This window comes from Drosophila kikkawai, chromosome 2L (genome assembly GCF_030179895.1).
Source record: "Drosophila kikkawai strain 14028-0561.14 chromosome 2L, DkikHiC1v2, whole genome shotgun sequence".
NCBI classification, from domain to species: Eukaryota; Metazoa; Arthropoda; class Insecta; order Diptera; family Drosophilidae; genus Drosophila; species Drosophila kikkawai.
In genome coordinates this window covers 10,090,020-10,112,505 of record NC_091728.1, presented here as the reverse complement: position 1 = coordinate 10,112,505, position 22,486 = coordinate 10,090,020, and the positions used below count along the sequence as shown (strand labels likewise).

At 42.7% G+C, this 22,486-nt stretch overlaps 2 protein-coding genes across 2 annotated transcripts in view; one reads left to right on the top strand and one right to left on the bottom strand.

The window, feature by feature from the left end:
- Positions 1–1,049: 1,049 nt before the first annotated feature.
- Positions 1,050–2,150, top strand: LOC108082128 (uncharacterized). The gene has a single exon (XM_017177430.3). It carries the CDS (start codon positions 1,093–1,095, stop codon positions 1,828–1,830), a length of 738 nt encoding a protein of 245 aa, XP_017032919.1. The 5' UTR covers positions 1,050–1,092; the 3' UTR covers positions 1,831–2,150.
- Positions 2,151–6,567: 4,417 nt separating this feature from the next.
- Shawl (Shaw-like) overlaps positions 6,568–22,486 on the bottom strand; it is a 43,658-nt gene continuing 27,739 nt past the window's right edge. Inside the window, exons 3-12 of the mRNA XM_070283292.1 lie at positions 20,543–20,692; positions 16,996–17,128; positions 16,746–16,925; positions 16,189–16,677; positions 15,777–16,073; positions 15,396–15,605; positions 15,060–15,330; positions 13,040–13,381; positions 8,706–8,801; positions 6,568–7,524 (exon numbers count right to left, since the gene is read on the bottom strand). Coding sequence (XP_070139393.1) covers positions 6,944–7,524; positions 8,706–8,801; positions 13,040–13,381; positions 15,060–15,330; positions 15,396–15,605; positions 15,777–16,073; positions 16,189–16,677; positions 16,746–16,925; positions 16,996–17,128; positions 20,543–20,692 — 2,749 coding nt within the window. The 3' untranslated portion in view covers positions 6,568–6,943. The remainder of the gene's footprint in view (positions 7,525–8,705; positions 8,802–13,039; positions 13,382–15,059; positions 15,331–15,395; positions 15,606–15,776; positions 16,074–16,188; positions 16,678–16,745; positions 16,926–16,995; positions 17,129–20,542; positions 20,693–22,486) is intronic.

The following is a 22,486-nucleotide window of genomic DNA, read 5'->3' as shown; positions in this document are numbered from 1 at the left end:
TGAACCCTACTCATCAGTGGGCTTAATATGTGTGTGTACAGTGGTATAAATAGGTAAAATTAAGGACAAAGAACTATGAAAACTTGAACTTTGTGATTAAAACTATGAGGGATGCTAATTATAAATAAATTTGATTTGATTTATACAATTAAAAGTTTTTAAAATATCTAAACACCTAATTTTTTACATTATTAAGGAGGTAAATAATAATAAAATGTTTAGAGTCCCTTTCTTGATTAACTACCTGGAATTTAAGTACAATTTCCTAATATGCCTCAACTAAATCTCTTTCCTGAGTGATTTGACCCACTGTTCAAGGCATCAAGGCCCAAGGCTCTTTTTCTCTGTCAGTTCCAGGCACTTTCACTTAGCCGCTGCCAATGGCTTTGATAGATTCAAGTTCGCAGTCGGCCGCCGCCAGGTAACCATTCATCTCCTTGCCGGGCGTCCCTCCTCTTCAGCCACCGGGGCAAAGGACACTGATTCCGAGGTTGTTAGCACGCTTTTGGGGGCGCCGCTGGGTCTGTTCATGCGGTTCATTGACATGGCCAAATGTGTGGGGGGGGGAGCATCAGATGGAGACGCTTTAATTTTGATTAATTGCGGTAAATGTTATGTTAATTTGTTGGCACTTTTTTGGATGACTGCCGCCTGGGCTGACTGATTTTAGATAAGCGCGTAATGCGAGACTATTAGTGGGCGGGTCTCGGTAAACTAATTTTGCTCGCACATCGAGTTTGTGTTTGAGTTTTAGCCCCTGTCTCGGTCTGCGTGTGTGGCTGTGTATGTGGCTTTGTATGGCTTGACAAACACTAATTAATTGCAATACATGTATAATGAGCCCCCCTCTGAAGGGTTGTCCCCCTGAAGCTGAAGCTCCTGCTGCTGATTGGAGCTTGCTAATTACCCAGAGAAGCGACAGGCGACTGAATCGGCACTTTAAGCATATTAGAATGATATGAAAGGCAATATTACCTATATAGGTTATTTTGTTTTTAATTATAAATAAATAAGAAATACATTTATTTTATTGAAGCTACATAGTCTTGAAAGAACCCTTTACATTGAAAAAGCTATCAGTGTCACATTTTCATGAGAAATATTTCTAAATTCTTAAGATTTTATATTCCCCAAAGAGGTTCATCTGGAAAAATGGAACCCTTGGCCGTTGGCTTGGCCGCCTTGTTTCAGCTTCTGGGGCTAGCCGTGTTTTTCGACCAGCCGCAGGACTACTGCTCGCCGGCTCCCACCTTGGCCAGCTGGATATTCCTGGTGGCCACGCTGTGCTTCCTGTGGGACACCGACATCTATCCGTGCCGCTTCAGGCACATGTCACACGGCTGGCAGATTCTGATCGAGATCGTGGCCGCCGTCTTCTTGGTTGAACTGAGCTCAATTATCGTATGGTGCGGCCTGGAGCGGTGCCTGTACTCCCTGCTGGAGGAGCTCTTCAATGTCGCAGGGTCCGAGCGATGTGTTCCCTTTGCTCTGGCCTCTTGGCTGAAAAGACTGGTCGTTGGTTCCTCGTGCTGCAAGCGGGCATGGCTCTTTTACTGGCTGTCCGGATTGATCACTAGCTCGGTGAGCTTAGCGGCGCTGTGGTACGTTCTGCAGGCCACCGAAGGCATGTACTTCCTGAACAGGATGCTCCGGAATTTATATCGGAATGTCCGCCTTACCTGGCGAATGATGCGGTGCTACTTTGCCATGAGCATGACAGGCAGACGCCGGACCCTGCAGGTTTGCCAGCTGGCCAATAAAAAGCGCTGTGGCAGGAGGTCCTCTCGCAGAAGGGCGGACAATGACGATGATGACTGTGACTCCGACTGAATCCTTGCAGGTCCTGTGCTTCCGTTTGCGTTATGTCTTCTTCAAAGACTCGTTTATGCGGTCAGAGCTTTCCAATCTCTCTACAGCTATTTTTTCTCTTTGGACAATCCAAGGCAATAAATTTTCATGGCGGAACAGACTGCCAGTGAAAATGTGAGAAAACTTAACTGGTGTCGACTTCGGAGAGCTTTAGTTTAAGGAGGAAGCGGAGGATTGGTATTTTTCATAAACGTAATTCAAAGAAAATGTATAAAAGTAAACTCTTAAATTCTACAAAGGCCTCTCATCATAATAAATAATGAATACATTAGGCCCAACCAGTTATTACGGATGTAAAGCACTTATTTTGCTGGTGAAGAGTTCACATCTGAGACCGAGAAGTTGTCCCGATTACTCAACGCATGAAACGTTACTCATACGCCCCATCGGCCAGGCCCGGGGCCCATAACAAACACTCGCACAACTCAAATACACACCGAACGAACGGCAGCTGGAAATGAATAAAAATGGGCGTGTCAGACGGGTTGCAGACAATCAGAGAACACATTTGGAGATTGCCATGCATTTCTAGGCAGCAATCGCCGCCATATGCTAACTTTGATTACTTCTTCTGGCTTTTATCGCAGACATCGCCTTCGCTGCCGCCTCCCCTCAGCCCTGCGGGATGCCCCAGCCATTTCCCCGAAATGTCGAAATGGCACAGGGGGGAAGCAAGTAAAAAAAAATGTATTTCATTTTCTTGGGCCTGCCACTTCGGGGCTGAGCGCCAAGACGGAACCGGATATGCGACATTTTATCAAGTCGGGCATAAATCAACAGCTTATGCTGGATTCTGGAGGAGCTTGGTCGCTCTGGCTGGTTTCATTTCCTCGCTTTAACTCGAGCTGCGCTCGCCTTTGTTGTTCTCCAGCACGTTTCAAACTGGCAAATAATTTATTTTGCATAAATTTGCCAGCACTTAACGATGTGGATCTGCGGCGCTACACCTATGAGCGAGCAGCATCCCAATCCCAATCCCAGTCCCGATCCCTATCCCGAGAAATATGCTCCGTGTGCGGGTCACACTGAATTATGCCATCTAATTTGTCTGCAGGCAGGTGGTGCTCATTAATCTTGCGCCCGCTTATGAGTGCCATCTCCCTCGGTTTTTCTTGCCGCCCTGCTTTAGCACACTCCTGGGAGCGGCGCTGCAGATAAGCCCGCCTCCGCCTTTACTATATAGTATACCTATATACCTTTGCCGCTGACTCTACCCCAGACTCGGCTGGGAGCGCTCACGTAGCGGGCTTTGTGATTTGCCCTGCTCGCTTCACTGCCAGCTGGGGACTTTTGATGATACCCTATCTCCGGGATGCTATTAAGCTGGATTGCATGGTTAATAATCTAAAAAATATATATTTTAATTATTTATTTAATTTCAGAACGATGAAAGTTGAAGAAATATAAATTAGCGAGAGTACCAATGGCTTAATAATTTACTTTTATTATTTAACCTAAAATTAAAAAATATTTACAATAGCCAGACGCTTATCCAAACTTTTGTACCAGCAAATAACACCCTGTAAAAATGTACTGACCTTACAGATATGTGTAATTTCAGAGCATTCGGCCTTCGAACTTACCGCGACTGAAAGCCATCTTGGCCCGCATAGTTCCGCACCTGACTCTCGCCTAATGCTTAATGGATTTGCGCTTTGATGTGCCAACTGCGTGTATGTGTATCAAAATCGTCCTGCGCTGCCGGAGTATGGGTGAGTCGGCCTGGTTGTAAGTGGTTAAGTGTCTATATTAGACGCCATCACTTGCAGTTTACCATTTCCAAGCGCACGAGGGTATTTTTTGGCCGTGTGTTTACGTTTCTTTTCATTCATTTTTTTTTTTTTTGGCCAGTTTATTGCAGAGGTGGCAGGCATAAATTTTCCTCTAAATGGCCTTATGAGGGCGGCCTCGGAGCTGATCCTCTGTTTATGGCCTGGCCAAATGAAATGTGAGTGGGAAGGGTGTGGGAGTCGGCTTTGCAATCGCACTCGGAGCGGGGTAGAGCGGAAAGGGTGTGGGAGTCGGCTTTGCAATCGCACTCGGAGCGGGGTAGAGCGGAGCATCATGTTTGCCCCTTAAATTAAAAATCCTGTCCGTGGCTTCTGTGTGCGGGCCTGAAATTGAATTTCTTTTTCGTCCCGGTTTGATTAGCATAAAATGCGGTACGTGTCTTGGTTTGGCTGGAAAACGTGTGCAAGGATGATGATGATGATGACGGTGATGGGCGCGACGCGCATGTGGAGAAATCATTGAAATATTGAATGCTTTTTGAAAGAATTTTTATTTTTATTTCTGTTAAAATTGGAATTTTTCGCACACCACATTTTTGTTTTCTGTTTATATTTATTTTTACTCAAGGGATTTTATCATTGGTTTTCTTGCCTGTGCCTGTTTCATTTTCAACATTTAAAAATTCGCTTTGCTTGTAAACGGTTTTCTGTTTCTAGAAATATTTTCCACTGCACTCGACATTTAGGAAATCAAATTGTGTTTGTGTCTGAGATTACCTATATACACACAGGTTATAGTCCAAAAATTGTGTTTCATTGTGTGTTGCGTTATTCTGATGTTCAGCCGGGTTCCTGTTGCCTGTCTGTGGTGGGTGATTTCATTCAAGGGGATTCTCGTCTCCCTATTCTCTTGGTTTCAATGGATTCTTCTTTGGATTTACCGGCCTAAACTTAGTTATTTGCTAGGCAAAAGTTTAATATTAGTTTAGTATCTCACTGGTGTTTTTTAAACTAACTTTAAATCTATTGAAACAATATTTCATTGAGCAACGACTTGGTGCTGCGTCTCTTGCATATCAAAAGGGTTCATATCCGTTATCGTAGAATTAATCAAATGTAACCTTTTGCTTACAATTTTAGTTCAAGAATTAACAATATACTTTTTATAATCGTCTCAGAGCTTTCCTAATTTTGAAATTGTTTTGTCTTTTGTTTTGGCTTTTTAATATAAGAAAACACGTGAGATTTATCTAATTTGAACAGTAATTAAAGCAACATTTCCGATATACAATTTAAAGTAAGGACTCTATGTTTAAACTAGAAAAAACAGTACAGTCGGCGAGCCGAATCTAGGGACAACTTACACTATATTGTGCTTCTTTTGGCAATGATTAAACAATTTATTTCGAGTTTAGCTAAGTAATCAAGAGTACATTTAGAACGATACACATTCAGACCAACGGATTTGATTATACTGACTAGTTGGAACCACTTCCCTCACTGCATTGTCAGGGCTTGATATCTATTTGTATTAAGATCTGAGACTCAACTAATTTAATTTCACATTTACTTAAAATACGATCTCTTCTTTAGCTAGTTGTCGACTTTTGAAACTTACGCTTACACATATGAATTCGGATCAAAGTTTGGTTCGCCTTCTCGCTTAACATTTTTTACCACATCAAAAACTATAAGTATTGGACCAAAAATTACCATTGAACCTTATTTAAAGTCAAATATGTTTTCTACTTCTTCCCAACTTCATGTTCAGCTTCTCCTTTTGTTCTTTATTTCAACTGTCACACTCAACTATTTACAGTTCCTGTTGCTGTGTTCAACCCTCGCCGTCTCTTATAAATAAATCAATTAACATTTATGGGAATGAACGTCGAGGAGTGAAAACTTAACAGCGACCCCAAAAGACTATGTATATACAAGGTCAACCACACAAACCGCCATCCGGAAGGGAAGTGGGTGCTGGGCCGCAGACAGGACACCAAGGACACGAGTGGCGTCGCCATTTTAGTTTTCGGTTGTCGCCGCCCTTTGTGTGCGACTTGTCGACATAGTTTTTGTCCGCCAGTTCATTGAAATGGTGGCAGTCAATGTGTCAGATAAACATGGCCCGGTGACACTTTTGGCCATGATTCAGGCGACTCTGGAAAACGCGGGGGAGGCGTGCGAGAGTCAAGTGTGCGACTTTATAGGTGGCCATGCCAGTTTCGTCCTCAGATTTGCACAATAAACACCTTGATGTGTCCGGGAAGTGGAAGAGGCTCCTTCTCTCGAAGGATCCTGCTGCTTGGCTGCACACAAGTGGTCGCATTTATATGGACGATATGTTTGCTTTGTATGCGGGCAGCTCCTCTCAACCTCCGTCTCCGTATCTGTCCCTGCTCTGTCCCTATTTGTTCGCCGGACTCCACCCGGACGTGCTTGGCTGCATAAGGACCCACACCCACATCCACATCCAGAGTGTTCTTCCCACATGCACGCTGCCAATGACAGTTGTCAACATGACAGTTATAAGGACACTGATACAAATGTTACGGATGTTTGTCTTGTCCAGAACAAGCAATGTTGTTTGCCGCAGAGAGCAAAGATTGATTAAAACTGCTGATAAATGGGTCCAGCATGTGGAAGTTGCAGCCTTAAAATTAATGGAAAGGAGCTAAACATGGAAAGGCAGTGATCTAGTGTTTAATGTAATTTTATCAGCACTAAACTTAGTTTTGCAAACTAATCAATAAGCCCATATATAGCCTGGCAGTTGAATAATCCTCACTCCTTTGTATAGAATTTACAAGTTAGGGAACCAAAAGCGGAATGTTACACTTTAAGGATTTATATCCTTGTTTTATAATGTGAAATTTAGGCTAGGCTTAAAGTGTATTTTCACAGTTTGCTGTTTCCGTAGACAACAATAGTAATTAGTAGTTTTAGTTAAGTATTTCCTAAAAAATTCAGCTTTCATATCAGCTGCAGACTCCTTGACTGCCTTGAAATAATTAAAGAAATATTTTAATTAGTATTAAGCTGTGCCAATCTGAAAGTGTTTTTAATGTGCAAATTATTTGAAATGTTATGTTTTAGTTTTGACTAAAGTTCCCTTACTGAGAAACTAGTTAAAAATTATATAAAACTGAATAAAAGATTGAGCATGATTGACCTTGGTTTAAAATTTCTTAAATATTAACTAATCGTTCGAGATTTACACTTCCTCTTACGTAGCTGCGACTTAGAGTTAGAGTAGCACATTTCACGAGACATTCACATTACACGTACATACGCATTTATATTAACACCTAAGCCATGCCAAGTTCTCTCTCACTTGAGGCGAGTAATCAATGCCTGGGCCCAATGTAGATCCCTCCCAGACTATCCCCACTATCGCCGCCCACACAGCTTCCCTCGCCATCCTCGTCCTCCTCGGCGTCGAGGAGTCCACTGTCCGTTCCGTTCTCCTGGCCACCGGGAAGACCATTATTGGTGGGACCGCCGTCATAGGTGTCGCTGTCCTCCACCAGGCAGCAGTCCCCACAGTCTTCTGTGGAGGAAGGGGAAACCTCGTCGCTGAGATCATCGACCAGGGTGACCTTGGGCCCGCGCAGCTCCTCCGGGGCCACCGAGATCTTGATGTTGCAGTTTGTGGCGGCGTGGCAGGCGTGGGCGTGCGGGATGGGCTGCTGGATCGTGGCCACCTGGGCGGACTGGCCGGCGTGGGAGGCACGGAAGCTGAGGTTCGGGGTGCGCTGACCCATGCTGGCCATGCCCGGCGGCATCTGGCTGTGGGTCATGCTCAGCGTGGGCGGCACATTGAGCACTTGGGCCTTGTGGGGCGGGGCCTGAGGCGGGTACATCATCTGGTGCGTGTCCGTGGCCAGGTTGTGGGCAGTCAGCTGCAGCGGATGCTGATCCTTACGCTCTGCGGGATGGAGAAACGACAAGAGAAGGCCACTGTAAACACTTTGGCTTCGGCTGAGTATCTCTGAAGGACGCGCACCGGGAAGCGGAAGTGCATTCGAGGACCTGTCTGCGATTGGTTTATCGCCACCGCATTGTGCAGGCATCTGTAAAGGCCCGTGAAGTGAATGAACCAGCACTTCGCGTCCTCGGCACTTCCGCCTTCGGGTGTTTGGTCCAAGAGTTCACACATTTTATAGCGGAGATATAGGAGGTAGTAGAGGCCCCAGATACCCTGGCTAAGACTATGTTTCTAGATGTCCTTGGATTTTGAAATTAAATGTTGATAGTTATAAATTTATTTTAATCTATAATAAGGAACCAATTTGTTTTAAATTAAATCTTACTTTAAAACTATATAAATAAGTCTCAAAATTAGTGTAGGTGTAAGGAAGTGCTTGGTTTGATGAAATTCTATGCTAAGGTTAAGTTAAGTCTGAATCTAAAGTTTTAGGAAAAAGAGACCAAAAGAGAAATTAATGTTCAAGTGTTGATATTCAATAAATGAAGGTATTTCCGATACTTAATGTCGTTTTTCCCATAAAGAAAAACTTAATACCCCTTTGTTAAATATTTAAGGATATAATTGATTTATTATCTGGTTCTGAGGAGCTATAGTGCAACTTAATTTGACAGAAATGTGTCTTGTTTCTTGTGACTCGACTACGCATATTTTAAGAAATAAAGTAAATGTTAAATTATGGAGTTTTCCCTTTGAACTACAAATGTTAAATGTCCTTGAAATATATTTTCAATGTCACATAAATTTAATTATAATTTTTTTGCCTATTAATATATATATTAGAAACTTAAACTGGAACAAAAACAGTCTCAAGCCTGACGCTGATTTGGAATACCCTTTGCCAGGACGCGATAACTTTCCGGTGACACCCGACCCTCGACCTGACACAAACCATTGTCCTGGCTGCACAATGGCTCTCAAACTATGTGTGTGTGGCTACAAGTGGGTTCAACTGGCGCTGCGGGTTCACCTCTCCGCCCCTGCTGCCTGCCTCTGCCGCCTATCTGTCCGCAAAACTTTCCACTCGACGGGGCCTTGGACTCCGGAGGGAAGAGGCTTCGGCTACCCTCTATTTTGGGGGGAAGAGGAACCCCCAAACCCACGACCCGAGTCACACTCACCCAGGAGCTTCGGCTGGAGCGGCAGCATAAAGTCGTGGCCAGTCGTCGCCGCCCGCGGCTGCAGGCTCTGCACCGCCGGCACGCTCAAGTAGTCCGCTGGAAAGTCAAAGGAGCGGGCCGGAAAAGCCGTGGGAAATGCGTTAGTGCCGTAGGAGCAAACTGTGGAGCGCGGCCAAAGTTTCCCCCAAAAAGAACCGAAAAGAAAACAAGCACGAAACTGAAGGGAAAAACGAAGGAGGGCAAGGAAAACCCAAGAGGGTCGGCGTTGTTGGTTACAAAAAAACTTTAAACATTGCTGCTACATGGCATTCTCAGGCAAAAAAGTTGGCGGCAAGACACAACAACAACAATAAAGAAAGAAACGTGAAAAGTTGCGAAATCATTTTTAATATTTCTATAGATAAATACACTCGCACAAAGTACACAAACATATATATACATTTTTTATTATTTCTATCAAAAGGCAGTTGACGAGCGGACGTGAAAAACTTTTAACTTGGCATAATTGCAAGTGGGGGAAATCTATTTGGAAAAAGTTCAAGCTAACAAAGTTTAAATGGAGGCTTAGATAAAAAGCGGTTAAGGAAGTTCAAGTTAAACAATTTTTACAAGAGGTTTGCAGTGAATGAAATAAAGGAAAATAAAGATGCACTGAAGCTAAATTAAAGCTAAATACTATGGCATTTCTACAACATTTACTACAAACTACAATTTGTTTACATTTTTACAGGAACATCTTCAGTTTCTCTACCAAAACATAAGGTATTCAAACTCAAACAGCATGAACTTAACCAATTGAAAGTTCCCAATTGAAACTCCTCAAAACAATCCATCAAAGAGCTGTCAGCAAACTTTTAACTAGAGTTGACAGTCTGCGAGGGTGGGCTACCTCCCTTCTTTCAAGAATTTACTTCACAGTTGTACAGTTTGTGTTGGAGCTAATGCAACAACTTTAAATATTAAAATTAATTTACGCGAGCCCCCAGGACTGCAAAGTAATTGCAGGATGGGCCACAGGGGGCTCGGGCACCCGACTTACTTTAATTGAAATACCTGGCCGTCGGCCTGCCTTTGGCATGCACTTTTCACCCACTGAAGCCATAAATTGCTCACGCCTTTGCCCATTCGCGGTGTGTGTGTGTGTGTGCGTTTAATGGCCACTAGAAGACCAGCAGACCCCGGAGGTAACATCGTAGCTCCTGCAGCGACTTGGCCTGCTAATGATTTAGCTGCTATTTTTGTGCTCTGCAAATTTGCATGCCTTTCTTTCGCCCCCCTGTACATTCCATACCTTGGCCATAATGCAAAGCTGCTTACAGGGGCGGAGCAGGGGTCCGTGCCAAATGTCGGCGCCGCTCCTGCATTTCCGGCGAACAGAGAAATGTCATTTGCCCCGGCTCAGAACGTGCCAAAGTATGCAACGCTTTCGCTTGTCGCCTTTTTTAGCGAGCAAATGGGGCAAGTTGTGTCTCCTAAGCGGCTTATAAAAAGTTGGCTACGTGCGAACGGTGCCAGAAGCGCAAACAGCGAAAACACTTAATAATTATATTCTTCTGAGAATGTTTTAAATATAAATAGTAAAATGCACAGGACTTTTAAATAGAGCAAACAATTTTTATAAAAATAAAACAAGGAAAAGTTAAGCTACAAAATGGTGTGTACGTTTTTATGTCTGAATACGTTTTAAACCGATTTACAATCGTAATTATTTGATTTTTAAATTTATATAATTCAAACTGCTTTAGATTTTCTTTTAAAATTTAATATCCAACCATAAAATCCCCCATCTCATTTAAATCCAAGGGCCTAGCTTTCCGGACTTTTTCCATGTTTAACTATCACTCACAACCTGCATCTCCTTTTCGGATTAACATTTATGGTTCCTTTTTCTTTCAACACTTTGCCCTCAAAGTCCCTGTCGGCACCTCCCTTAGCATCCGGCATCCGGGTAAGTTCTGCTAAGCAACTTTGGACTGGATTCCTTCTTTTTTTTTTGCACTTTTTACAAACTCACAAGTGGCTCAAGAAATTAATCGCCTTGAGAGCCGCAAACTACCTTCCGTTTCCCCAATTTGACCCCTCCGACCCTCATTTGGCTCGGACAAAGGCGAAAAAAGAAAAGCCGGGGTTTGAGCTTGCACACTTGAGCTTTTGTGGCTTTAATTAAAATGCACATCATGCAGAAATTCTCCTGACCAGGTTCCCCACATTATATACACCATTTTTCGACAGATTTTCCTTCCTCATATATTTTCACACTTTTGATTCAATTTTTTTCGCTTCGTTTTGGTTCTGGGAGCAGGGCGATTTTCCAGGCGAGCAAATGGAAAAAGTTTTTCAATTTGTTTGACGATAAATGAACTTTACTCTATATGTGTTTGCGAGTTCAAGTGTGTGTCGGATCGGAGGAGCATATAGAGATGTTTGTGCGTCTGTGTTTGGGGCATTTTGAAAAATGACATAAAAAGGATTTTCGGCTAGCATAATAAAATTGTAATTAAAGTTAAATGCCCGAAATAAAAAGGAGTTGGCAAAAAGCTTTTAATATGCAAATAAACATAAAAAGTTTTCCCCATATTTTGTTTTGCTTATTTTCGCTATATATTTGTTGCAAGCTGCCTCTTATTGACTGACTGTCGGAGTGACAAAGTTATGGCATTCGGGTAGGATTTATAGCATGCGATAAATTTTAACAAGCCCATTGGGGCAATGACACCGTGCCAAGTGTGCGGGGAGGTGCCTCTGCCCGCCCAAAGCACTAATTGCTGCAAGCCCGTAAAAGGATCTTACCAAGGCATTAGGCGGAAAAGTACACAGAGAGGAAAACATCATGGAATATTAAGAAGTTTTAAAGGGTTTTTAAGGGTTCTAGATTATTTATTGCATAATTATAGATTATGTTTGTGGTATACAAAAATATTTAAAATTAAAATAAACAAAAAAAATGCATAAATATTTCCCTTAACAATTTAAATAAATGAAATTAGAGCACATTTCATGTGTATTTAAAATTAATAGGCTTGTAAAATGCTCAATATATGTAATTGAAATCTTAAATACTAACCCTGCAGTACCACATTTCATCAATAGGCCTTTTCATCAACAATTCATCAACGCGCCGACTGCGACGTCGACAGAATCGACGCTCTGCCGACTGCTACTTGAACCCGAACTCCCTTCGGATACCCGAACTCCCTTCGAGTCCGATTTGTTGGTGCATGTCAAAAAAAAAAACAAAAACAATTTGCATGGGCTTCGTTTATTGAAGTCCGAAACAAACTAAGAAACGCAACTGTCCGAAAATTAGAGAGAGATGGTGATAGAGCGAAAGAAGGGGGAAAGAAATGTTCGGTCTTCGGCTTTCGGTTTCGTCTTGCTTCTTCTTATTCCCTTTGCATTACAAGTTGAAGTGTTCTCCACTGCAGAAGTGTCGTGTGTTAAAAATATTAAGAAATCAAATAATTCAATAATTACGTTCCGGGCCATATTGAAATATAAAAAATGGTGAGTAAAAAGATTGTTCTTAATTAAATAGAAGCCTATAAATGTACATATAATATTTTATTTATTATATGTATATAATATATTAATATATTATATTTATATATGTATGTATGTATTTTCTTTTCAGACTGCAGTAATGGCCAATATATTGGGTAATTTTATTTAATTAAATTATATATTTTCCCTTGATTAATTATAATTTTTTCTGTAGATGCAATTTCCCAAGTGACTAAAACTGAGCCTCCAGAGAAGATACTGCGCAATAAATTTGGTCTTCATGAATAAAAAGCGGAACACCAAGAATCAAAAAGACCTTCAGGCCTCTTAATATATGGATGCTTAATCTTAATTTTTTATATTTGTGTTTTAGTTTTGTTATAGAATTAGTTAGAATAAATAATATTAATAAAAATTTAAGAGTTTTATTTTTATATATGAAAAAAAAAATCATCAACAATTCATCGATGAATTGTTGATTAATTGTTGATGAATTGTTGTTGATGAATGCCTATGACATGCCCATGTTAAATTCATCAGTAATTTGTATGGCCATTCATCGATGAATCATCAACAACACCCCTTCGGCTATTGATGAAACGTTGATGAATTGTTGATGAATGGTACTGCAGGGAAGTCACTTTGTTTTTCCCAGTGCACTTTCACAGACATAAAACGGAAATATTCCTATTTCCGCAAATGGGGAAAAAAAACAAACATTTCTACACGTGCAGCATGCCAAGAGAAGCAGACACCAGAGGTGGAGGGACAAGTCAAAGGGGGATTTGAGGGGACAACAGAGACAGTGAGACGCTGGACGGGACGGCACTTACAACTGATGAACGCGGGACCGGCGGCGGGTGCGGCTGCCGTGGCTGTGGCAACAACAGCTGCCGAAGCCGCCGAGCCAGTCAGCGATGACGCGGCGGGCCCAAGGCCATGGGCGTTCCCATGCCCGCCATGACTGTGGGCATGGGCGTGGGCGTGGCCATGGCTGTGGACTGTGGGCGGGGGCTGGAGCACGGGCATAGGCACTTGGTAGGTCATTGTCGACAGCGGCGTCGGATCTGGATCGGGATCTGGATCTGGCAGCAAAGTCGTGGTCGTCATCGTTGTCGTCGTCCTCGCAGGATGATGCAGGCCAATGACATTGACGCCGTTCACATTCGCGGTGCCTGGATTCCATTCAGTTCGCAGTTCGGAAGGATGCATTTACAGTTACATACACATTTACAGCACACGCATACGGTCACATGTCGTTACAGCAACAACACACACACAAAGTTACAAGTTACGAATACGAAGGAGCAACATTAAAGAACAAAATGAATGAAACAACAATAGGCAGTCACATTAAATCGATGGGTAAGAAGGGGTTAAAAGGCGGACAGGGGTTAAGACTTGAAATTTGTATAAAACCCCCCCAAAACACAGAGATAAAGAATAACAAAATACACCAATATTAAGAATATTCCAATAGGTTTAGCAATTTTTTAAATAAAAACGATAAAAGTCGAAGGAAATCAGATTCAATTAAAGGATTTTCAGGTGGTTTCTCGATTAAATAAAATAATATATATTTAATAAAGAATAACTGCCTGCAAGTCAGCCGAAGAAACTGGATTAAAACTGTCTAAGATTTAATTTTTATTTTCTTTACTTAACAATCCTGAGCTTATTGTTGTTTAACTATCTCTGAAAGCTTTTAAAGACCTTCCTTACCCCACAATTAAGATTGTAAACAGTAAACTATGCTCAATCAAATCTGAATAGTCTTTTCATGTCCGATTTTAGCTTTCAAAACTAGTCAAGAGTTAAACTACTGCAGGTTCACAGTCTTCGCTTTACCAAGACCATAAATAATCGGGATTATCCATAGTCAAATACCCATTAATGGACTCGGCAAAGTTAACCAAGCGGGCGGAAGGCGACCCCGAGCCAAATCGAGAGCATTAAGCAAAACCGACAACGATTATAAATCCTCGTGCTACATTAAATTTATAACCTTTGCAGTGAACTCGAAATTGCTCTGCAATTGCACAACTGCTGCTGGGAGCGGAGGATAGTGGGAAATCTTGTCGTCGGTTGAGTGCATATATCCACTTAAGTCCTTCGGCCCCGGGGCCTGCAACGTCATCGTCAACCATCCACATGCATGTGGTGAAGGTCCCTGGTTCTGCTCCTGCTCCCTGCCAAGGATCCTCCTTCGGTGCTTTTGAATAATCAGTAAAATGGAAATTTACCACTCGCAATCACTCGGGAGGCCGGCAGGGCCCGGACCCCGGGGAATACTAAATGCTAAATAACAGCTGACTGGGCCAGTGGAGGGTGCATAAATAATAAAATAATTAAACAAGGAATTGAATGAAATTAATTTGGCCCCGAGAGCGAGGCGGGGGAAGCAAGGCGAGTATCTGTGTCATGTATGCGAGTATCTGTGTAATGTATGCCGCATGTGTGTCAGTGTATTTGATTAGTCTGTGTGTGGCTCTGAGGCTGCTCTAAATATCTGCAGGCCAAAAAGCAACAAAAAAATAGAAAATTAAATTTGATAAAATTCCGACATTGAGAGAAGGAGACAGAGACGTGTTGACAAGTAGATAAAGGTCGATATAAACGACCTTGCCAATACCCTGTACTCAGATTTTTATTTAAGAGATTAAAGTAGCACTAATACATTTTAAAATTGTATTTTATCAATTAAGCAAGAGATATTTTGAGAAAAATTATTAAACAGATCTAAAAGAATTTTTTAATTTTAAAAGAAATATTTTTTTAGTTTAATTTAAGCATTTAAACAACTTCATTACACTCTGAGTACGGGGTACCATATCATCATGTCGCTTAACTCACCGATTTTCGCTCCACCGAATGCATCCTTAAACATGGGCGCCCCAGCAGCGAGATGACCCATGGCATGGCCACCGCCACCACCACCTCCTCCTCCGCCGGCACCCGCTGCTCCGGCCGGATTACCACCACCGGCCACTAGTCCTGGCCCAGTGGGTGGCGTCTGTTTGAAAGCATTCGCCCGTCCGCGATGGGGGGCAGTGGGCTCCCGCTTGCGACGAGGCTGCTCCACAGGCAGGACGCGTCGTCGCTTCTTGGGCAGCTTGGAGCGAGCCTGGAAATAGGAAAACCGGGTAAACATCGGGGAAACCATATCCAAAGGCCAGCCGAAAAACCAACCTGAGTGTGGGAGTAGAACATGGAGAAGTTGCTGACGATGACGGGCACGGGCAGGGCGATGGTCAGTACGCCGGCCAGGGCACAGAGGGCACCCACAAACATGCCCGGATAGGTTTTGGGCGCCACGTCGCCATAGCCCACTGTGGTCATGGTCACAATGGCCCACCACAGGCCCAGGGGGATGCTCTTGAACTGGTTGTCCGGATTGTCCTGCAAAAGAAACGTTTATAGCCATATTGGGTTTAAGTAGGTGCTTATTATATGTTTTTAAGATCAAAAAAATAATTACAATTGCATAATTATACAACGTATAAAATATATTGATATATTTGTAGGTATTCTCTTATTTTACTTAATTTATGTTTTATTAAGGAACCTCACCTGTAACTTCTCTGCATAGTACGCCAGACTGGCGAAGAACACGATGCCAAGGACGAGGAAGAAGACCAGCAGGGTCAGCTCCTTGGCCGAGGCCTTGAACGTATGGATGAGGATCCTTAAGCCCGGTGAGTGCCGCGTGAGCTTGAAAAGCCGCATTATCCTCACGATGGAAAAGGCCTCCAGGAGACCCGTGTACTCGCCCATCCGCTGCATCACATCCGTGTAGAAACTCAGCGTGGCCGTGAAGTCGATGATGTTCACCGGTGACTTGATGAACTGCCACAGATTGGGGGAGACCTAAAAAAGTGAGAGAATAATATACACTTAAGTCATATGATTTTTCTACTAAATAAAATTATTTATATATATTACAAATAATATGATTTACATAAGTATAGCTATTAGTACTCACAATCAATCTGATGATAACTTCAATGAAAAACCAGACGTTGCACACCAGCTCCACGTAGAAGAAGGCCTCATGCGGCTGGCCGTAGGTCTCGTTCCAGCCATGCCGACGGCCCCCAATGAGGCTGCTCCCGTTGCCTTCAATGAGGTTCCGTCGAAGCCTTTGCCTCTGCCCGCCCTTAATGGTGGCAATGGGGGTGGTCTGGCCAGGCGGCGTGAAGTTGGTGCTGCTGTAGCTGGTGTAGTTCGTGACACGAAAGGTGGGACCAATGCTGCCACTGGGCGGCGTGATGCTGTGCTGATGCTGATGGTACTGATGAGTCTGCGCCGGTGGCTCGCTCATGGGATCGTGTCCGTGGGGCGGAGCGCCCGCTTCGGCGCCATAGGTTCCATTGGACGTGATGGGCAGGTCCACGCGGAAGCCGGGGTGGGTCTTCAGGCAGAAGGATATCACAGAAACAAATATAAAGAAAACCGACATGCCGGCAACGATCTGTGGAGGGGGATATTTTCAAGGTTTATATTATTTAACTTTTAAAATGTTTCCTGAGGTCACCTCACCTTGGCACCCGTGGAGCTGGACGGCTCATCGAACATGGCCCAGATCTTGGGTTTCAGACGCTGCCAGCAGTTAAGCTCGCCGTTGCTCATCGCCTCCTCAAAGCCGAATAGTCGGGCTATTTCCTCCTCCGTGGGCTTTTCATTTTCAATATCTAGCTTATCTAATATGGCTAAGGTGTTCTGCAGGAAGATCAAGTCATTCACATTAAGTAATTACCTTCTTAAATTCAAGATTTATCTATAAACTTACTTGCGTATCGCGATGTATACTATAGGTTGACCAACAGCAGGGCTCTACCTGGTTGGAGTCGAGTCCCCAGAACTCCAGCTCCTCCTCAAACAGCGGTCCGCACACATCCGTGGGATAGTGCAGTTTGCCAGTTCTAGGAGATAATGGAAAATAAACTCAAAGGGTTTAAAATAGAGTCGAATTCAAATTCGGAGATCATGATTTATAATTTTCCTTCAGTCTATATGCATATGCAAGTACCATAAGCCTTTCTCAAGCTAAATTATTCAAAGTTGAGATGCCTTGAATATGATTAGACACATCAATTAAGTCATAAGCTACCTGAAAATCTCCCACTGTGACCAAATTCATGGATCTGGCCAGGCATGCAGGGGTCTAAACGTCGGACCGAATAATATAATGGTCGAGTACGGGCACGTCTCTACTTGTGGCTGCAAATTGCACAGCCAAAAGGCATACCGTTTTCGGTGGGAACTCGTATCACTTGCATATGCATGGCAGGTAAATGTGTGGGTATTCTTCCACCTGGCAAAGAACCGGACATGGTCATCCCGTTCCACTGAATGACCCCCAAACCCCCTTTTCACAGACACTTGGCATATTCATAATGCTGCCCTGGCCATTGTTCCATTCTCTTGGCCATGTGCAACAACTTTTTATGCTTTCGTTTCTTTACCTGTAGCCCGTGGACTAAGGGAGTATAGGGATTGTTATTACAGGACAAATATGTATATACTTTTAAAATAATATATAAATAAAGATAAGATGAACCAAGCCAAACATATAAGCCAAAACTATCAACTAATTATAAGTTCAATTGTTTCAGTTTTCATATTAATCTTGCAAGTACCGGGTATCACCTAGTTGGAACACCTCCTTCTTCTCTGCTTATATATGTGTTTCCGTGTGAGCAAATTGCAGCAAATGGCTGCAAGGGAGTTCCGAAAAAAGGAAAGACTGTGTTGGTGGTTTGGGGGGCCGAAACCCGTCCTTGTCCGCAGTTGTTGGCCAACTTGTAATGCCATATCAGCTGCCGGACAGTCGCCGAGTGCGGGGCAAGTCCTTGCCGGGTTTTATTTTTGGATGATATCTTCACTCTCCAACCCAACCCCAATCCCAACCCCATCCCCCCCTCGCACACACTCATTACACATAGTTTTGAGTGTGCGCCACGTGTGCACAATTCTGAATGTCCTCTTTTTTTCAGCCACTGCAACATATTTCGCTCTCTTGTGCCGCGCTTTTGTGCTAGTTTAAAAAATCATTTCGCACCAAGAATGGCCGGAAAAAAATATTATAAAACGAAATGAAAAAGAAATGACGGGATGAGGCGCATTTCTGCCCCACTGCCCCACGTTTTCGGACTTGCAAATTGCGGCTTTCAGTCAACGATCCTGATCCAGCTCGATTACTGGCCATACCACCCGCAACGAGCTTTGACATTTTGACATTTTGTCCGCCAGAAAATTGCGCGACCATTTTCATGGAATGATTTTTTTTACGTGGCGATACCCCGTGGCTCAAGGCAAGTCAAGAAAAGTTAAGGAGTTAGTCAAAGCGAAACTGGTTCTCTTTCTTATGTCTAACTTTTTATAGAAGTTTATTTTCTGTTTGCTTTTGATGGCAAGAGAATTATATATATTTCAAGATAAAAACTGCTGACTTATGGTTGCAGTTTTCTGTTTATTTAGGTCTCTCTTTTATGTATTTATATATATTTCATTTTGTTTCAATTTATGAAACTTTTACCAGAATAGGGTATCCCTTAGTCTACAAATTTTATTTTGTATTTCTCCCTCTGACTGTAATCTCTGGAAATGCAGTGCAGTTATTGTCATGGCTTTTCGATATAATCCTCGCCGCACACTCACGTGGATCCTTAATTGGTTTCCTCTGTAAAATCCACAATTCACCCACTTTTTCATACAGCTTTTCCAGCATTTTAATATTTTCCATGGCCTCGAATTACATTTTGGTGAACTCTCTCTCTCCCTCTCTCTCTCTGTGCCATTCACAGCCTCCACCTCAGAAAATCCTTGCCTTTTGTTCTTCCTTCATCAAGTGTGCATAACAAATATTACGCATACGCAGCGTTCAACCGATGCAATCAATATTTATAGCTGACCTCAACAAGCACGCGAGCTGATCAGACTCTTTAATGTGCATAAATAATTATATCGATGGGTCAGGAGAAGCCTCTTAAAAAATGTGACCGCAATAAGAGAGGTTAATGGTTGCATTCCATGAATAATAATTGGTAAGTAAGATATGAGAAGTGTAAATTAATTGCAAGGTGAATTTTACATTTTAATTTAAATAAAGTGAATCCCTCAAATTCCAACACAAATTTCAAACGGAATACACCATTGCAAAATCTGAAGTCTAATTTATGTGCAAGTCAAAAGCATTCAGCCGTATCCCAAATAATGATATTATAAACATGTCTTAGAACAATGCTGATTTTAATTAAAACCTCGGATGTGCTTTTGACACATTATTAACTCTGCCGCCAAGTGCATGCACAATTGATGTCTCTGTGTAATCGATAAATAACAATCCAAACGCGCACAGTCCCTTGCCATTGTACTGCACTTTAGCTTCCACTTCCGCCATTTATCTATATCAAATCTTTACACACAAATTGTCTGAAGCATTTGGTGCGTGCATAATTTGATTATAGAACCCCCACTCCCCGAGGGAGCAGTAGTGCCCGAGGACCCTAGCTCCATCATCATAACCCCCATGGGGAACTCCTCTTCATTTCCAATCAACGCGGGATGTTGCAGTATTTTTTCCGATGCTGCCCTCCTTTGACACCGTTTTTCCTGGTTGCCGGTGCCTGGTTAATTGAGTTGGAAAACTGTTTGGCCAAAGCCCCCAGAGCTATACAAGGTATAGGGAGGGTGTGGGATGAGGAAATGGAGTAATGGGGTAACGGACGCTCCTGCCCAATCAATGAAGATGAAGAGCCATGCGATGCTGACAGCGTTGTTTCGCCCAACAGCAGTCTCGTCTGCAGCTGCAGCTCCTGCTCCTCCGGGCGATGAGCAAAACAAACTTTCATTAATTTTAAACAACTTAAGTCATCACACCTTAGCTCACGGCAAAGATAAATGAGCTCGCTAATGACCCCAAAAAATACGGAATAAACTTTCGCAGCTTAAAAACTCGAGATTAATGGCCACCGAAAAGTTCGTCATGTTCGCGGAGCGGCAATTAAATTATTAGTTTGTTTATTATTCAAGCAATCTATAACGCAAAACTGACTCTTGATATGTTTTTACAGTGCCATTAATCAGCTTAATTATTGTATAGACCACTTTGGAAATGCCCAGGGGGGGCAAGGATAAAATAAGAAATAAATAAGAACATTTTCCCAGGAAAATGTCTCGGCTGGCCCCCACTTTTCACCTGGGCTAAATGATGTAATTACCATGCTTAAAGGAGAGTGCTCTGCCCCACCCAGCACTTGTTCTCAGTCATTGCACGTCTAAACAGCTTTCAGCAGCTTAATTAGCACGGCTTAACGCCGGGACACGACACTCACCTGTAATAGTTGAGGATTTGGGTGAAGACACCCGGATGGCGATCGAAGAAGTATTCATTGAGTACCGGATCGTAGTTGGCCAGGGCTTCGGTCAGTCGGGAGAGACGTGTTGCGGGGATTTTCTTGAGCGTGGCCTTGTAGGTTTCATATCTGTAATGGAAAACGAGCGAGGGATGAGCATAAATTTCCGGAAATTTGCATGTGAATTGCTAGTACGCATTGCGCATAAGCCATGTGTGCGGAATAATAACTTAACAAATTACTGGAGCCATAACTTGACCCTTCCGGCTGCGAGTAACCATTAAATCGAGTCGAGTCTGAAAAAGTGAGCGATAAAAAAAGGTGGAGCCATGCAAGGGCAAAAAAAAAAATACATGGTAGGAGGGTCCAGCAAGTGTAAGCAAAACCCAGGCATAAGCCATTTGCATATATTTCGCTTTATTTTTTCCCCAACACTCTGTTCTGCTCTCTCCCCTTTTTTTGCACTCTTGTGCTATTCTTGTTGGCCAAAGAAACCATAAAGCATTAAGGTTTTTAGATTGTGCTGCTGGCCAATGCCAAAGTGGGTCACGTAGACTCTGGTCTAGAGTTTCCTTTGTTTGATTTGGCCTTTGACAGAGATCATTACCGCACAAAATTGATGGATTTTCCATTTATTCTACTCTGGCGATTGTTAATATTTGCATGGCAAACAAAAGTGAATTCAGCAGAGCATTTCCATGATTTGAATATGCTAATAGTTCGAGGAAAAAACTAAGGGAAAGTTCCAGGATGTTTACTTGAGATTTATGATGCATGATTTGGCTAAGACTATTTTTAAATTTTACAAGAAATGTAATAAATTGAGAAAGTTAACTATAATCAAACTTAACTACACGAGTTGCTCCCTTTGAAAGCGTAATTTTCAATTCCCCAAACAAGCAAATAATACACAGTTAATCAGATTCCCACCTTCACTTCACCTGGGCTACCCACACGAGTATCACCACGCCACTCACACAAAACCAAACTTAATTTACGTAATCATCCATAAAATTATACGAGCACGAGGTGCTGCAACGACTCCCACCAGCGGTAATTAAATTCAATTGAAAGTCATTTCCAACAAATTGTTGTAAATTTCATTTTCGCATTTATAACCCGCACATTCCCAGGCTCCGGGACAGGACCCTGCAATCAGTGACAGTTAAGTGCATGTCCTGGCGGCGCTGAGCTGTGCCGGAGCTGTCCATATGCAATTTATTTTTTACGCCAAACTGTTTGCTCCTGGTTATTAAATATTTCATGCCGCCGAGGACAGCAGCGGCAGTGAAAGCAACCGCAGTGGCAACAGCCGCCGAGTCATCAATAACAGGCTCCGTCCGCGGCATGACCATTAAAGTTTATTCGATGTTGGTAATTGGACCGGGAAAATCAGCGGGACTTGAACAAATGTTTACTCAGCGCCACGCCCCTCCTCCCTCCTCTCCTTATCCCCTTTCAATTGTATGCATTTTCTGGGCATTTTTGGCTTTGTATTGATTTAGTTTTCCGCCTGTGATTGGTTTTTCGGTGGGCCGCATACCGGCCAACGATGCGTATGCGTGATTCGCCTGACAGCCGCGCCGAGCTCTCAATTTACGAGTGAAATAAATTTCCACAGATTTTGACAAATTGGTCTAAATCGTATTTAATGAATTATGTACAAAAATACATTTCGTCCTCTTTTCGCCCATCAATTCCGTGCTTGTGTTATGGCCGACAGCCGCGAAGTATGCTAAAAATAATTTATATTTCGAGTAAATGGCACAAGATGAAAAATGTTGAAGAGTCAGCCGAAACATTGATTGAATGGAAGAGCAACGCCAAAACAAACATTAAAGTAACGATCAATAAAAAAGAAAAATATTCCATGGGATTGTTACTCTTAAGCTGAATCTGCTTATCATTTTACTTTTGCTTTTA